The 18,320-nt window shown below is 34.5% G+C and overlaps 5 protein-coding genes across 5 annotated transcripts; 2 read left to right on the forward strand and 3 right to left on the reverse strand.

Annotated features, from left to right (window-relative positions):
- The first annotated feature begins 94 nt into the window (after positions 1 to 94).
- On the forward strand, positions 95 to 2,257 carry LOC114751737 (transcription factor ABORTED MICROSPORES-like). The gene is made up of 7 exons (XM_028940405.1): positions 95 to 198; positions 307 to 427; positions 878 to 946; positions 1,034 to 1,426; positions 1,531 to 1,758; positions 1,861 to 2,037; positions 2,156 to 2,257. Exons 1-7 carry the CDS (start codon positions 95 to 97, stop codon positions 2,255 to 2,257), a joined length of 1,194 nt encoding a protein of 397 aa, XP_028796238.1.
- A 715-nt stretch (positions 2,258 to 2,972) lies between these two features.
- LOC114751738 (proline-rich receptor-like protein kinase PERK12) lies at positions 2,973 to 6,648 on the reverse strand. Its single transcript, XM_028940406.1, has 8 exons — positions 6,508 to 6,648; positions 6,133 to 6,415; positions 5,938 to 6,024; positions 5,044 to 5,114; positions 4,891 to 4,967; positions 4,317 to 4,464; positions 3,360 to 3,521; positions 2,973 to 3,251 (listed from the first exon to the last, which is right to left on the reverse strand). The coding sequence occupies exons 1-8, from the start codon at positions 6,646 to 6,648 to the stop codon at positions 2,973 to 2,975; spliced, it is 1,248 nt and encodes a 415-aa protein (XP_028796239.1).
- Positions 6,649 to 6,869: 221 nt separating this feature from the next.
- On the reverse strand, positions 6,870 to 7,971 carry LOC114751739 (vegetative cell wall protein gp1). The gene has a single exon (XM_028940407.1). It carries the CDS (start codon positions 7,860 to 7,862, stop codon positions 6,870 to 6,872), a length of 993 nt encoding a protein of 330 aa, XP_028796240.1. The 5' UTR covers positions 7,863 to 7,971.
- A 2,463-nt stretch (positions 7,972 to 10,434) lies between these two features.
- Positions 10,435 to 11,115, reverse strand: LOC114751740 (B3 domain-containing protein At2g32645-like). The gene has a single exon (XM_028940408.1). It carries the CDS (start codon positions 11,113 to 11,115, stop codon positions 10,435 to 10,437), a length of 681 nt encoding a protein of 226 aa, XP_028796241.1.
- Positions 11,116 to 17,528: 6,413 nt separating this feature from the next.
- Positions 17,529 to 18,320, forward strand: LOC114751741 (uncharacterized). The gene has a single exon (XM_028940410.1). The coding sequence runs from the start codon at positions 17,529 to 17,531 to the stop codon at positions 18,318 to 18,320; it is 792 nt and encodes a 263-aa protein (XP_028796243.1).

Below are 18,320 nucleotides of genomic sequence, written 5' to 3' on the forward strand. Positions count from 1 at the left end.
TGAAGCATCTTTTTCCCTTCTCCATCACAGAACAAAACCTCAAAAAGCTAACTTCACAGAAAGCAAATTTGCAGTATTAAGAGGAGACACAGAAATGCCAGGCTTGGAGGCAGCAGCAGTGGAGGGATTCAGAACCTTGACTGAGACTAAAGCTTGGGACTATGTTGTAGTATGGAAGTATGGCGATGATCCAACAAGGTAAATAATACTACCAGGAAAAAGGTGAAACAAACCCATTTCTTAAATCAGTCTATCCGATGGAAAAATCTTATCTTTCTTCTTCTTCTTCTTCTTGTTCTTCTCTAGATTTATTGAGTGGATGGGCTGCTGTTGTGTTGGGGGATGTAATGGAGGCAAGAACGAAGAGGAAAAGGAGGAAGAACATAGACTGGGTCGTAGATGTAGGGATAGTCACTATCAGCATCCAGTGAGAACCAAGGCTTGTGAGGCCCTTGCTCTGCTTCCTTATACAATGCCACTTTATTCTGGGTATAATAACTATTTCTGAAATTTTGATTCTGGGTTTGCTTATACTTTACACAAAGGAAATTAAAATCACTAACAGGATAGTAATTTGATCTAGTGTTCATGGAGACGTGGCAATATCAAAACAACCTCAATGGCTTTCCCAGGTAATGAAAGTTTATTCCTAAGAGTAAGATGTTGACCCAAGTAGTAGATCACCTGTTTGATTTTCTTCCTCCGTAAATGACATAAATCTATTCTTTTTCATTTTCCATTTATATTTCCTCTCAAAATTGCCAGACTGGTGAAAGTTAAAACTTTCTTGGCTTATAAATAGTGAATTTTTTATTGGTTTTATATAATATATATATTCATATATCATATAAAATCTGAAAAAGCAATACAATGACAGGATTCAACAGGAACGCAAGTTTTGATCCCTATTATTGGTGGTATTATAGAGCTCTTCTCAGCAGAGACTGTAAGATCTATGAATCTTTATACTTACCTTTCATCATCTCTATCTGAAAGTTCCAAGTTTACGCAATTAAACCTTCATGTTTCACAGGTACCAAAAGATTCAAGGATCATAGAGTTGATAACTGCACGTTGCTGTCTCCCTATGAAAAATGAAGCCATTTCTGAACATCCACCGTTAGATTCATGCTACCCACAAAGCTTAATTTCTAGCATACACACATCTGCAGTAGAGCAGTGCATCTCTCACCCAAGCATTGAAGGATCCTCCAGTGGATCATATCCTTCAAATGAAACTCCAAAAGAACATCAAAGAGGTTTGGATTTCCAGTGCGGCACTCTGGAAGAAGATAAACCAGAGTTGGTCAGAAGACCTCAAAGGGAATTCTATACATCTAAAAATCTTGTCACAGAGAGGAATAGGAGGAGCAGGATAAAAGATGGGCTTTATGCTCTACGAGCTTTGGTCCCAAAGATAACCAAGGTACAGAGATGATTATGCGACCCTGTGTGCGTGTGTGTGTGTGACAGATTATTGAATCTCCTTCATCTTGTTCAGTATTGAATCTGCTGATTTATTTCTGGCAGATGGATAGGGCATCCATTGTTGGAGATGCCATTGATTATATAAAGGAACTGCAAGAACAAGAAAAAGGACTTAGACACAAGATCACAGCTTTGGAAGCAGAGGATCATAGAAAGAACAAACCACAGTGGAGGAGGCCAATATTGAAGGAACAAAGAGGAACCAGAAGTTTGCATCTTGATGAGCCCATCCAAAATTCCTCTGATTCCACAAAAAGGACCCAGATGGAGGTAGAAAAAGAGAGTAATAGAATGAACTCTGCTTCACAATTTTTCAAAGCCATGAATGAAACTACATATTAGAAACTTCAATTTTTTCTAGCATGTTTTCAGGTGCAGGTTGAAGTGAACCAGATTGGGAAGAGAGAGTTTCTTGTGAAGATACAATGTGAGAAGAAGAGAGGAGGGTTTGCAAGATTGATGGAGACTATCCATTTGTTTGGACTGCAGGTAACTGATGCCAATGTGAACACTTTCGGTGGCGAAGTAGTGAATATTCTGACTGTTAAGGTAAGGGTCTAAGAAATCAAAGCCAACAGTAATTAGTAAATATTATGCTTTTTTTATCAAAAGATTGGGTGTTTAGACAGTTAATCACACATTGGGACTTTTTTTGTTCCATACACAGGCAAATAAGCTTGATATTCACCCAGACATTTTGAGAGATTATTTAACTAAGCAAGCTGGTTCTCAAGAAAGAGGAGTTGATGTTGAGTTCACGAAGGCTTAAGAGATCCTTTAAACAATTGTGAAAGTTTAGTTTCAGATAGTTAACAACTAGTTACTTATCTGTAAATCACCGGACATGCTACAGTTTAATGAAAAATGTTGAAATCAAAGCATGTGGAAGCAACTGTGAATTTTGTTATGACGGAGTTGGGTAATAGCTTACAAGTAGTCTATTAGTTTCATGAAGAAAGATCATATGAAACTAACATGACTTCCAGACCTTTCTCTATTTTGGAATATAACAGCAAGATTACAAAATGATTAATCAGCCCGACCTAGCATCATATCATAAGGTCGATGTAATTCAGGAGGTCTCATTAAATGAATGAGATATCTAATGATACAAGTAATAAATAGATAACCTCAACAAGTTTGCCTTTTTACAAGCCTTTGAACATCCCCAGTATTTGATAAAATAAAATAAAAAATGGGGGAAATAAAGTTGATGAAACTGAGGACAGAGGCAAATGATGGTTCGACGGTCAATCTAACGTCCCATTTGGCCACCTTTTTTTTTCTTCTGGGTGAAGAAAATGCTTTTCCAAACCCAAAAATTAAGTGCTCCAGGAGAATGTGAAAACCATGGCATTTGGATAAAGCACAAGAAGAGTTTCAGCATTTTCAGCATTCTGAGTGCTGCTAACATCCGTTTCCTCGTATGAGTATGCCCAGTGTTGCTACTATGCGCTTGCCCTCATATTTGGCCCTACTAACTACTAAGTCCTTCTACTTGCATTGAAAGCCCGGCACTCTGACTCCCCGCTTGAAGTGCCCTTGAGCCATGAATGTTGTTGTCCAGAAAGCTCTACTGAAGAACAGCAATCTCCACTGTCCCTATCAAATTCAGATTCACTACAGCTGTCAATGGCCATCTTCCTGAACTTCATAATAGCGTCTTCACTATAGTGGCCATCATCATAAATGGTGCTCTGACCATATTTAACCCCATTTGATAAATCACATGATTCATCTTGACTATCCAATGCTCTTACCACCTGATAAGAAAATAGATAAGCTTAGTTTGACATAGAAATACTGGACAATTAAGTAATTGTGTCAAAAACAGTTAATGTATACCAAAAGTTTCGGTTTCTTGGTATTACCTGAACCATACGAGGCCGTTTTGGAGCAGAATGGCGAACACATGCTGCAGCAGCTTCAATCATTCTGCACATCTCGCTCTCCACAAATTGCTTGTTAAGCCTTTCGTCCTCTAATTCGCTGAAGTCTCGGGTCTCAATAGCACGATGAAGAAGGGGACGAGCCTGCATATAGTGGCAGGGTATGTTAATCTGGACTAAAAGAAAACACAACTGCTTCCGGAAGTTGAATGTGTTGTATTATAAAAAATAAAATAAAAACTCAAATTGATTCCTTTGGTGCAAGAAACTCCGGAATGATATATTGGGTTAAATGCAATATGGGAAAATTGTAATTTCTAAACAATAGTAAGAATGATGGACACGTCTGTGGGTTGCTAGGCCCTTCCTATTGCTCCTCAAAAGCAAAATTTAAGACGGTACCTAGATTTTTAGTTGGTCTCCTGAATATAAATTCTACAAAAAGGGAAAGATTACTTGGATATATTTCTGATGCCTTAAAATTGAATCAACAGAAATATATATTCTTTTTTTTTTTTACTAATTACGCATGATCTACTTGGAGAGTGGATTTGAAGGTGTTTCCTTGAACATATGTACAAATAATAGCATCAGTTTGTCTCTAGTCATGAACAAAGCATCGCCTACATCGATTTTTTTTTTTTTTGACCAGACGCCTATATCGAAATTGAAACACCGTTCCTAGAGGAAATAAGCTTGTGTTAATGGCCGTATTATGTGTTACTCTTTGCTTCTTCTGTTCACACAACTAATATGCCCTAGAACCAAATAAACACAATTCCAGGACAATAATTTTAAAAAGACATTATTTTATACGTTATTTACGATCCAGAAGATTTCATTTTCATTCAAATGGATAGCAGAGAGACAGGAACAAAGAAGAGGAAAACAAAAATTTCGAAGTTTACTTGATAAATTAAATACAAGGTTCCTGCATACCCACTCAACCAAACTTTCTTCTCCCACGGGCCGCGTCTGATCGACAGGTTTCCTCCCTGTTATGAGTTCAAGGAGGACAACTCCGAAGGAGAAAACATCTGATCTATCGGTCAATTTTCCGCTTGTTGCATACTCTGGAGCCATGTACCTGTGAAGTGAAGGAGAAAACATCAAATCTATCCGGCAACATTCCACTTGTTGCATGTTTTGGTGTTACTAAAGTACATTTTCTATGCATTATATCCCTTCACAGATAAGAAATTTAATCATAAAATACACCTTAAAGGCAGTTTCAAAACCCTTAAAAGACAAGCCAACTTATTGAAGTCTACCTGACTTCTACAGTGAAAGTGATGAATTAATTAATTGTGAATTTGTGATCATAAATCTAACTGTGGCAGATGAATACTGAGTAATGAACATCTCCAGAACCCATGCTAAATAAAGTCCACCAATTGTTTTTCATATCATCATAAATAAGGGGAGCTTTTTCTTTCTATTGTCCTGGAAGGTATTTCCTAATGAAAGCTAGTGCCAGAATTTACAGCTTTATGTTGAGACAAATAAAACCTACCCAAAAGTCCCCATAACCCGAGTTGATACGTGCGTGTTATCATCGTCATGTAGCCTAGCAAGTCCAAAGTCTGCAACCTGTGTTAAAAGAACATCAAACTAGAATACAGAGCAGCACATTTTTGGTAAAAAATAAAGGTATTCACTAACATACCTGTGCCTCAAACGCATTATCCAAAAGTATGTTTGCCGACTTAATATCTCTGTGGATAATTTTTGGGTTGCCTGGAAATAGATCAGATATTTATCAGCTCCAAAAAGCTCGCAGTTGCCATGGGCAAGGAAAAAAATTCACGTAACAGGAAAGATTAGCGATCATTTAACTTGTGCGTGGAATACATATGCATAGCAAAGCCAATTTCTATCTGCTCTTTTTTAATTAAATAAAAGGTTAACGTAATTTTTAATCCATCATGTTTATTCTCATTTTAGTTTTTACTCCTCAAGTTTCAAATCATAGGTTTTGGTTCCTCAGGTTGCTTTTCACTTAAAACATTAGTTCCTATAATTCAATGGAACCAAAAGTTATGATTTGAAACTTGAACAAACTTGAGGGATTAAAAATTATATTAATCCCTTAAATAAACAATGAACACGAAGGTGGTCATATAGTTGATGAAACATATGGAGAGAAGATATAAAGCGATTCAACAATGAACTCCTGAAACGTAAAATGAACTTTTTAAAATACTAAACCTTAAAGGAAAGTCATTTTTGTACGACAGAATACCAGTATAAAATTGCAAATCTATTAATGCTTACATATTTCTGCAAATGTCATCAAACATCGTGCACAACTAAGAGATAATATTGCTGTATTCAAGGTATCAAATTGTTTGCTTTCAGACATTACAAATTCATAAAATTATAATTGTTTACAGTCAGGCACGTGTGTGTGTGTGTGTGTGATTGTTTACAGGGATAAGTTTTTTGTGTTAGTTGACGTCCAGCGGGAAAAAAAAAATCAGCAGATGGAGAGAAGTTTCCCAAGTCTTACAGGCATAAATAGTCGTTATAATGAAATGGCAATGTATAAAAACATCCTTACAGTCTTCATGCAAATATGCTAAGCCTTTTGCAGAGCCAATTGCAATCTTCATCCTCTTCTCCCAATCTAAGACTTTCACTCCTCTGGCTGTCAGTAGATAAAAATAATCCAGAAATGAGAATCAAGCTATAGATAGAAGAAACATAAAAAAGTTCTACGGAGTAGACAAGAAAGAAAAAAGGGAACTCACATTACCATGCAAGTGATATTCAAGAGTTTTATTGGGAAGGAACTCATAGATAAGCACTCTTCGGTGATCAGCTATGCAATAGCCAACTAATGATACCAAATGCCGATGATGAACTCGGCTTATAATTTCAACCTCTGCCCTAAATTCCCGTTCACCCTGGCCGCTGCCAGCCTTAAGCTGCTTCACGGCAACTTCTTTTCCATCTGAAAGCCAACCCTTGTACACACGACCAAATCCCCCCTCCCCTATAATATTTTCACTAGAAAATCTCTGAGTTATCTCCGTGATCTGCTCATAACTAAAAGATATCTGACCATTATTCCAGGGCGAGTCTGGACTCGCAAAATGTTGCACAGCTTCTGCTTGATTCCCACTTTTACTGCTGGGAGAAGTTGGAGCTTGGGAAGTATAAAAACCCTCTTGTGCATAATTCGCTTTCCCAGGCTGCTGGGCATAGTAAAACCCTTCCCTACCTGATGACCAAAACCTTTAGATAATAAGTGCTGAAGAGCGAAGACCATTTCATCTCCAATCTCAAAAGGTGAAGTAAAAGCTTGTGAACAGTGAACAATTTCAAACACCTCTCTTCAAACAAAAAATTAATTGAAACTGAATGTAAACAAAACAAATTTTAACCCAAAATCTGTTAAACAAAAGATCATGAATAATGTTATTATAATCTTCAGGTGTCAAACGAAGCACAGGAGAGTAGTAGCTTGCCGCAAACCTAATACCTGGTTTCTTATATAAGTTTGGCAGCGTCATAATGTGTAGCATGGGCCACTTTTTGTTTTTTCTTCCTCTTTACCACGAAAACAATCAACACCGCGAGCAGGATAAAACCGAGAACTCCGGCCACAGCATAACCAATGTAATTGTCTGAATTACCACTGCTGCTGCTACTTGTTGACGACGAGAGAGACATGGATCCGCTCGAAGAACCGCTTGAGCTTGTGGTGGAAGGTGAGTGCCGCAGCGGAGGAGGGCTCCACGTCCTTGGCGGCGGAGCAGAGCTAGGTGTGTTTGGTGAGCCAGTGGCAACTGAAGGGGAAACAGTACTTGAAGGAGGTGGTGATGCGTTGCCGGTAGCTGATGAATTATTTGGGGGTCCCGGTGTCAGTGGTGCAGACGAGTTCTGCGATAAAGGCGGAGATGAAGGTGGAGTTGGATGTGCGGATGGAGGCGGAGAAGATTGATCAGGTGGAGGTGGGGATTGTGATGGTGGTGGAGGTGACGGTGACGGTGACGGTGACTTTGGGGGAGGAGACGACGGTGGTGGAGACCGTTGAGGAGGAGGAGGAGACGATGGCGGTGGTGACCGAGATGATGGCGGCGGTGACCGTTTAGGAGGAGGAGACGATGGTGGAGGTGGCGAAGATTGTGGTGGTGATGGAGGCGGTGACGATGGAGGGGGCGAAGAAGAGGGTGGCGGTCGTGATGGAGGCGGGCTTGATGAAGGCGGTGGAGAACTCGTCGGAGGAGGCGGAGAACCCGACGGAGGCGAGGTCGATGGAGAAATTTGTGGCGTAGAATCCGTACTATTGGACGAGGAGGGAGAATCAGGCGATGAAGCCGTATTCTCGGTGGACAATTTAAAAGAAAACGATATCCCACTTGATTTCGAGTCAGAATCGACGTTGGAGCTTCGTGAAGCCATTTCTGATTCTGAGATCAGAAATTTCCCAACGCGATTCCGAGAACGACCGGCCAATCTAAACCTACCTCGATTCGGCATTCATTCCAAAGAAAAGCAAACGGGTGTGAAAATAAAGATACCAAAAAACAAAAAAAAACAGAGAAGTGTATTCCAATAAAAACAGTTTCCGGAGAGCCAAACTTTGGTTTTCCAAATGAAAACAGAAAGAACAACAAAAACAGAGCAGAAAACTAACAAGGTGGCTGGAAAAGCAACTGGAATTGTGAAAACGAGAAGCCATCTGGGCAAAGTAATTGAAGCATAGGCCCCGAAAAATTCTCGCGTTTCTAATTATAAGAAGAAGATAGTAAGGCTGTTTGTTTTCATAATTTTGGCGCGTTTTTTAATTTGTTTCTTCTCTTCCAGTCGCTCTGTGAAGTGTGAAGCAAGCCAGGTGGTCGCTCTTGCTTGCTCTGTTTCACTCCTTAACTTTCGGGTTACCGCGCAAAGTGGACCGGGTCGAGCTCCCCCATTGCAAGTTTATAACCGCACAGGATCCGACCCGTCAGATCGCGCTCATAATCGGTGGGAATTAATAACCATGCTTGTGAACTGATTTTTTAAATTTTGAAAAAATTAATTTTTTAGTCCTTCAACTATTTACTCACTTATAACTCATTCCTTTAATTATGATTTAGAACGACTCAATCTCTTAATTTTTAACTTTCTTATGACTCAATTCCTTATCTTTGCCTTTTTTAATATTATGATCCTTGTCATCTCTAACTAATCATGAGTCATCCTATGTGACAAGAATGGGTAAGAAAATCACTTCCAACTCAGCACCATATAAGCAACAAAGAGGGAGGACCGGAGAAGACAGTGAAGAGGGAAAAATAAAAAGAAAACACACTATAAACCCAATACAGGAAACGAAGAAAAATCTGAATTGAGTTAAGCAAGACATATAATCACACCAAATTAAAGAAGAAGAAAAAAAGAACAAACATTCAAATTGCGAACGACCACACATATAGAAGACAGCCCACCTATCATACCTGTCCTCCTCTTGCATCTTCATGTTTTTCGAAATGACGAACCAAATGCCATCTCCTATTATCACGTGTTGTGACACTTTTAACCCATTCATCGTATTACAACTTTGATTTCCCAGATTTTTCTTAAAAACCCAAAAAAGAAGAAGATTGATTTTAAAAAAAAAATCTTCAAAAATGATATTAGACATGCCGGAGCTGATTGTCCTCTCATTTCATGGTAGCGGGTCTTGCTCTTACAAATGAAACCAAAGAAGAGTACTTTGCTGAAAAAAGTCTATAGCATTCGGCCACATATATAGGATGACTGTACTGGGCTCTACAATCTTTTAAAAAGTTTGCAGCATTTTTATGGTGGGTTCTCAGCAGTTCAGATCCTTCTTCATCACCTGTACAGGGTTCGTTGCGTCGTCGTCGTCTTCTTTTTCCCCGTCGCCTTTTTTTCCCTCTTCATCACCTTCTTCGCCGCTCATCCCATCTTCTTTGGTTACGTGGAGCTGAGTTGGAGGTGCCATTCTTGCCACAGAGGATGACTCGTAATTAGTTGGAGATGACAATGACCATAATATAAAAAAAAATACAAAAATTAAGGGACTGAATCATAAACCAGTTAAAAGTTTAGGAATTAAGTTGCACCGAATCATAGTTGAAAAACTGAGTTATAAGTGAGTAAATAGTTGAAAGACCAAAAGAATAATTTTTCCTTTTATTTTTAAGGACTGAAAAATATGTGTTGTTTAAATGGGAAATAGTGTTGACTATTATTTTACTTGTAAATTTCTTTTATGTAACTGATAAATGCTCGTAGTTTGACCGATATGTTTGTGTTACATAGATGATAAATTATTTGAGAGTAGCCTTCTTTTACAAATTAATTTATGAAGTTGGTCTTTTAGTATAATTATTTTTTTCTATTTTTTCCAAATGGGGATAAAATGAAATTTTTTGGGGACTAAATTGTATAGAATTATGAAATTTGTGGGTCAAAGCATAATTAAAAGAATTTAAGAGAAAATAATGGTACAAAATTTATATTTTTACAATTTATGGTCAAGTGCAAATACGAGCTTTATCTTCAGTCGAGAATTTGAGCTGTGCTGATATGTTTTTAATATTTTTAATATGGTTGATCTTGAAAAATAGGAGAAAAATGACTTTTCAAATTCCGGAGGGTTGCCCATTTTTATTTTATTTAATTTTTTAAAAGTCATCCTATCATCTAAATAGTATTTAGATAAAAACCAAATCATAATTTTAAAAATAATTTTTATGATATACGAACTAAATATATAAAAAAAATTTGTTCTGATTTCAAAAAAAAATACTTTTTAAAAGTATTTTTGGAATGTTCCAAATAGCCCTGTCACTGAGTGCTTAGATAGCCTTTTAGTTTAATAGAAACAAAATTTAAAATAAATCTTATTTGCATAAAATCAAATAAATAATATTATAAATGATAATAACAAAGTCTAAACTTATAAATATGTTCTCCACAGTACTGGCCAAATTCTACTTAACAATGGGAAACATAATATATATATATATATATATATATATATAATATTCAGAATACAAGTTTTTCCACTAAAAAATAATGAAACAATTAAAACCCTAACTTAAAGCTTGACTAATGCAAATCCAAGCTGATCATCAAATCTTCTAAACGACCATAATTGAACAACATCACCAACTTGAAAATTATTACACTTCGCAATATCGTACCAATGATGAGTCAGATTATACGTAAAACAGCCAGTCATTGACCATCTTTTCAAAACTAGGTCAAACTCTTCAAGTTTTGGATCCAAAACCAACACAGGAATGCCCTGAAGCTTCTTAGTTTCTGCATCTTTCGTCATTAACAACTCTGATTCTTGAGGTTTGAGAAAATCTTCAGCTTCCATCAAGATCTTGTTCTTTGGAAACGAAAAGCGATCATTGGTTTTACACAAATCACTCTTGTAAAGCTTCTTCTCTATTATCATTCTGATATTATAGCCTCCATTATCGTCGATCCTTTTCTTGAGCTTCCATGGCAGCATCAATGGCGAACGGGTGATCAAGTCCAGCAATTGTGGAGGTTTCGATCGATTCTTCTTGTTTACAGGAAGAAGTTTGAATTCAAATGGTGAGATACGATCATTTGATGATCCTTTAAATGAAGGAGAAGTGTTATTTTCATCAAGAATCTTTCTCTTTTTGTTGGTTCTCCAGCTTTGTTCTTCTTCTTCTTCTTCCACTTCCATCATCGTCTTTCTTGATATCTGATTCTCGGTGATAAGCTCTGTTTGAGACATATCGATCTCTTTAATTATCTCTCTCTCTCTCTCTATGATTCTCTTCTTCTCTATGCTTTTCACGTTATTTCTCAGTTCTCTTTTATCTCTCAGTGAGGGGTGTGAACTTCAAGTATGGGGCTTGTCCCATATATATGTATATGGAGTGAGGGAGATAGAGATGGGAGGAGAGAGAATTTAAGAATCCATTTTCAAACAAATCTTCGGAGGTGATTTGATTGGTTAAAGAAGATTTAGTAGAATTTTTAAAATTTTATCCATACGAATATTTGTTATTAAAAAGATTTATATGCGAAAATTTGATGGTAAAAATTTGAGTTAATGGATATAAGTAAATGGGCTTATATGAGTTTTATGCTTGATTCAATATTAAGAAGAAATTCACTATTTAATATATGCCATTGAGATTTTATTTTAATAACAATAAAAGTATTTAGATAATTTTATATTTAAGATAATTGCATATTATTTTAAAAGTAAATACATAGAAAAACATATTTTAAAACAAAATTAAGCGTTTATTTTTATGTGAGTATAAATTGAAAAGAAATTGAAAATGAGGGTCCTTAAAATATTTCAGGATTAAAATTAATTAATTAAAAATAAAAATTTAAAATAATTTATTAACAATATAAATAATAAACTTAATGCGATAATCAATATTCAATCTCATTTCATTTAAGTATGCGAAATATAGAACAAAATTAAGTGTCTTCCTATTGAAAATATGTTTTTAAATTGTGAAGATATACTATTTGAAAGAATTTTAACTAAGATATATATATTTCGCACATTTGAATAATAGAGCTTATTCTGGTAAAAAGAAAGAAAGAAAATGAAAATATATCATATTTAATATATGCATATGTATAAAACATCGTTTATATTAAAATTCTTTAAATTTCGTGCGAATAATGTTAAAAATAAAAAACCAAATATTTTTAAGAAGTTAATTCGAATTAAATTATTAAGTTTGCTTTATCTACATTTTCAATCAGATAGTTATTTCCATGAATTTGAGGCTAAATGAACATTAAAATCACAAAAAGCTATTTTTTCCCATAAATTTCCCAAGAATTAATCAAAACGATGCTTGAGAAAATTGAAAAATGTTTTTAAAATTTTATTAGATAATTGTAAATAATTTTGAATTATATTTATATTTAAACTAAATCATTTAAATATGAATAAAATCAAACTAAATAAAGGTCAATCGGGCATGCAAATTTTTTAAGGAAAAAAATTAAGTAAAGTTGTTTTTATCCATTATATCAAGTTCTCCCATCATATGTTGTCATGTGTCTTTTTTCCTTTCATACATGTGAATTTATAATTAAATGTCATAAAATACTTATATTTCAAAAATAAGACATGTAGTCATGTGTAATTGAAAAATTTGATATAATTGATATAAAAAACTTGATGTAAATATTAGAAAAAATTACAAATAAAGACCCCCAATATGTAAAATTGTGATTTGGGACTTTGAATTTGGAAAATAGCAAATAAGGACCCGATCCTATTTTTGCAAATATGAAATGTGGGTGAAATGTCTGAAATGCCCTTTAGCCAAATTGTAATTTGGTCTATTGAAATTGTCATTCACTAAAGTGAACTTGTCATTTCTCATAGTCAACTCGTCATTTGGCATACTCTCAGCCAACTTGTGATTTGGTCTACTAAAATTGTTATTCATTATAATGAACTTGTCATTTCTCATAGTCAACTTGTCATTTGGCTGAAGGGCATTTCAGACATTTCACCATGATTTCATATTTGCAAAAATAGGACCAGGTCCTTACTTTCTATTTTTCATATTGATAGCAATTTTACATATTCGAGAGTCTTTATTTGTAATTTTCTCTAAATATTATCCAATTTTCATTGTGATTATGCATTTTAATGATTATTTTATAAAATAATAAATTTCAGCCATTCAAAGTTTTATCTAATAAAATTAAGAAAACTGGTAATATGGGATGAAGTCTAACTAATCAAAAATAGCAGGTTAGGGTTGGCTTGCAAATGACACTTTTCAATTGCACCACCAAACTCACGACCCACGGCTAATTGGCTGGCTAACCTGCATTTATTTTTCATTTGTTTTCAATTTTTTAATTATTATAATTATAGTATTATATTTTATATCCTATCTAAAAAATTACAAAAATCTATATAATTTATTTGCTATTTTTGATTAAGTATTTAACGAAAAAACAAAAATTTCATTATTCTTTACTTATAGTGTATAAAAGAAAAAATTTAAAAAGTAGAATTTTTTTAAAAAATAATTAGAGAACAAACTCAATGCATATAACTCGCATATCTATTACTACTTCCGGTCTTAATTATAAGATCTCATTTATAAATTATAATAGAGGTTTTATAATTATAATTAGAAGTAGTATTTCAATTGCACTCTAAATCAAACTATTTGTCTATATGTACAGATTTTACAAAATATTGATATTTTCTGTATACAAAAATTTACTAAATCCTTCTCACAAATAAAATTTTTTGTAAAAAACTTTTCCTCAATTTTTCCTATTTTTTGGGCTAATAAATTTATCGTTAATAAAAACCATTATCATTCATATTAATGTCCTAAAAATGCTTTTTTTCCCCGGTATGCTATTCTTGACAGGATTAGATGAGCATAATTGAGAAACGGGGCAGCTCGACCTTCCAAAAAGAGCCATTTACAAAGCCTGGACCTTATATTATAGATGGACTTTGGCTGACCCACAGGCTTTTAGGCATTTTTACAAAATTTTATTTTATGGATAAAATTTTGGAGATAATTGATAATTCTTAAAAATTGTTAAATTTGCTTTGTGGTGAGATTTTTATCTGAAAATTTGAGTAATTCTTCTATTATATGGCTTGGATAATACTGACCACTTTTAAAGTTCATTCCAAAAAAACTCTATTTTTCTAACACCAAGTCCTTTTTTTTTTTTTGTCAACAGTATAATCCTATATTTTTTAATTATATTTTCAAATTGAGCTAATAGGGATCTATGGGATTCCTCATCTTTGGAGAAAAATACTAAACAATAGTATCATCATTAACATGATCTTCATCACTAAAAATAATAACGCATGTAATATAAATCAAATTATTATCTAAAGTTCAAAGTAGCCAATTTTTTAAAGTTCAAATGAATAAATCATGGTGCTAAACTAAATAAGTGAAACCGTTTTATGAAATTCAATTTAAAAAATAATAACAACTAAATATTTGCAACATTAGTATTCATATGAATAATTTAAAAAAATAAATTTAAAATGTGCCGACCTTATACAGGACCAATTCGTTTATAATTTAAAGGGGAAAATCTTAAGTCTCATCCTAAAAAAAATTTTGTGGTTACAAGTTACAAGAGCACATACTCATGGAGTTACTCATGCTCTGAAATACTTCCTACACCCAAGTCATAAAGAAAGTGAGAAAGAGAGAAAATGAGATAATACTACCTATTCTCAATATAAAAATAAGATAACTAATTTAAAAATATTTAAAAAAAATAGTAAAATTGTTTACTTGTAACAAATATATGTTAATTTTTTTAAATTATCTTATTTAATTATGTGATTAAAAAATTATAAATTTCAGAACCGAATTGAGGTGATATAACTCTTGAATTAAAATCTAGAGTTTGCAGGATTCTTGACATGACTCCTGAGTTCGGATTATCCCATCATGTCTTTCAATACCTTCAGTGTATCAATCCAATAAGTGTTCAAATGGATAATCCATCTACACAGTAAATAGTTTGTATGGGGTTTAAATTTAACCTTTTCACAATTTCATTTTGATAATAAAGATTCTCCACTCGTTACCGGCAAAATACTGTAAGAGCATCAACCTCAGTTTGATATTCAAAATTCTTGGAAAGACCAATTCCTTGAATCTGGTTATTCAAATAACGAAAACCTCTCTATTATTTTAATCTGCAAACCCCATCCCATTACTATAACCAGCAAAATATTTCGTGGGGTCCTCCAATATTGTCGGCGCATCAATATTCTCAACCTGACATGCGAAATCCCTAGGATGATTACTCTCTTGAGCATCTTCAATTTCACGATCCTCTTGTCCATAATGCAACATATTTTTCTGACCTATTTAAAATGATTTAGAAGTTCGATCATGATTTATGAAAAACGGTATAAATATGTAAAAAGCATTTTATCCTGTCTTGAATAAAACGTGTTTATAAATAATTTCTAGTACTAATCCAAACAAAACTTATGTCTAATTCCCACATATCCATAAAAATAATTAGAAGTATTAAATTTGTCATGAAGTTTAAGTGATGTTAATATTACTCATATAAATTATTCTAAATTTCAATATCATGTTAATTTCTACTTTTTTTTTTTTTACTATCCTTGTTAAATATTGATATATGTGAACAAATATTTAATGGCCGTTAACATTATCAAGACGTTTGATAAAATTATCAAAAGCTTCTTATATACAACAAGAGTACTTCTCAATCTAAAAGATTGTTGGGAAAGAGCAAGAAACTAACTGTTTGACATGAAAAACTGAAAATGAAAAATAAGGATTGTGATTGAGAGTGAAAAATTATATTAAAAGAGTGTTTAATATGAGTAATTGTTTGATATATACCTGGTATTAGACAAATCCATATATGTGGGATTGAAAAATACCATGAAGGAATGTTGTATTTTCCAATCCCATTTATATGAGATTGTCTAATCTCATGTGATAAGAAATTATCTATACTAAACATCTTTTCAATATATGTTTTCAATCCCAATCCCAATCTTCACTTCTCATTTTCAATACCTCGTACTAAACAGAACTTAAATACCAAGTTTGTCTGGGATATACATAAATAGAGAGAGGGTTATTCAGTTCATCAATAATATAAAAAGTCATCAATTCCGATTAGGATTGGTTTATTGGTTTAGTAGATTGATCTTTATGTCAAAAAATAAATAATGTAAAGAGTAATATTTGGTTTCTTATGAAGTTCATGTTTTGCATTGGTTGGTTCTCTTAGCTTAGCTTCTCATCTTTCCGCCCCCCAAAAAAAAAAAAAAACTTTAGCTTCTCACCTGAATTACGGTTTAATTAATATTAATAGGTAGACACGCGCGCGCGCGCACCCCAGTATTTGTGCCTGTTCTGTGAAAGATTTTTCCATTTTGCTGTCATATTCAATTTTTTCACCGTACCCATATTTCCAAATTTAATGCTAAATTGAATCTGCAGTTCACTTGTTAGATAATTCATGATGGTGTTTCCCAATTTTGAAATATTCCCTTCGTATTTTTATTCAATTTAAAATATGATTATTGCGGCATCATTAACTTAATTAAGTACCCGTTACTATTATTATTATTATTATTATTAAATGGATCAATCATTCATGAGGACATCTCAAAATCTCAATTAATCATCAAGTTTAAACACATCTAAATTCTTGATTAAAACTAGAATATTAGGAACACGTGATTTAAAGAAAAGGTAATTAATTCATTAAACTATTTTGAAAATAAAAAATAAATTTAAATTAACATCTCATTAAGTAACTTATAACGCGAATCATTTTTTTAAAAAAAAAAAGGTTACCTTAAAATACCACTTTGTTCCTATTTATAGTAAGTTACTTATACTCCAAACCCGTAAACCAAAAAAATGTATTTAAATAATAATTTTTTTCCACCGGTCCTTATTAAAAAGAGGTATTAAAACTATGTTTTATATTTTCTTCCACTTATTTATTTTATCTTTCTCTTTATGTATTTATTAACTCAACAAAAATAAAATTTTAAAAACTAACTAATTATCCTACAAATGATTTATAAATAAAACGAGAGCGGTAGAGATTCGAAACTAGAGTAGTAATAGTATAAAGATGGTAGCAGTTTTTTTTGTTGGGGATAAAGTAGCAGTAGGTTTTTGCAGTTGCGGCTAACATTGGCGAAGTAATGTGAAAAAGAAGTAAAGAAGAAGCAGTTCAGTTGGGGTGACGAAGCTGCCGCGTGAACAGTTAAACACGTGTTGCGAGTGAACGCATTACAATGCCCTTCCCCTTCCTCCATAAATACCCTTACCCTTTTAAAAACAACCTTAATTTATTTCACTTAGTTAATGATTACCCCATTATTAGTCATCTTAATTACCCTCTTAACCCCCTCACTTCCCAAATCCCAACGACCTCCTTAACTAAAACCCCTCCCAACCAAATTCAAAAAAATCCCCATCCCCCCAACTTTATGTATATAACTCCAACATTCCTCTCTCACTCTTCAATTCAATTCAGGTTAGTTCAATTCAATCTTCACTTTCTCACAAATTACTCACAGAGGCTTTCGGATTTCATATCACGAAGTGAGATTAATCCAAACCTTTTTCAGCAGCAGCAGCAACAACAATGGCTTCCGTGTTGGCCGCCTCTTCTTCTTCTTCTCCTGCAGTCTGTGATTCCCTTGACGTTTCTGCAGAATTTGCGCTCGATTTTAGCGCCAAGCTTCGGATTGAGGAACCGGATTTGAATAATGGGGGTGAACAGGAGGAGTTTAGCTTTGTTTGTGGGGATTTTTCTCATCAGACTCTGGCTTCTGCTGATGAGCTCTTTCACAACGGTCAGATCCGTCCTAAGTTCCCTCTCTTTGTTGAAGAGTGCGGCGGCGCGTCTCCTCCCCGTCCGCCGTTGAAGAAACTCTTTGTAGAGCGGCGGGACGTTTCGTCAACGGCGTTGGTGGCCTCTGAATCCGTCGAATGGAAAAGAGCGCCGCCGGTGGGTTCGTACTGTAGGTGGTCGAACAAGAAGACGACGGAGGTTTTGAACCAGAGGTGCGAGAAGAGCAATTCCACAGGATTCTCGAAGCTATGGAGACTCCGAGACTTGAAGCTCCGGAGCAACAGCGACGGGAAGGACGCTTTCGTGTTCTTGACTGCCAACAGCGGCAAGAAGCGGACTAGCTCCTCCACGACGGAGGCCGAAAAGGCCGCGAACGTTAAGAGGAGCTCCGGCGAGGGGAAAAATGACGCCGTAAGGAAATCGAAGAGCAAAACGGCGTCGTGGGGACTAGAGAAACATTACGTGATGATCAGAACGAGGAAGGAGAGTGATAAAAGAAGATCATACTTACCTTACAAGCAAGATCTGGTAGGGTTCTTCACCAACGTGAACGGATTCAGCAGAAATGTTCATCCTTTCTGA

The sequence above is a fragment of the Neltuma alba genome, unplaced genomic scaffold (assembly GCF_004799145.2).
Source record: "Neltuma alba isolate B1F8T4 unplaced genomic scaffold, ASM479914v2 tig00007080_pilon, whole genome shotgun sequence".
NCBI lineage: Eukaryota > Viridiplantae > Streptophyta > Magnoliopsida > Fabales > Fabaceae > Neltuma > Neltuma alba.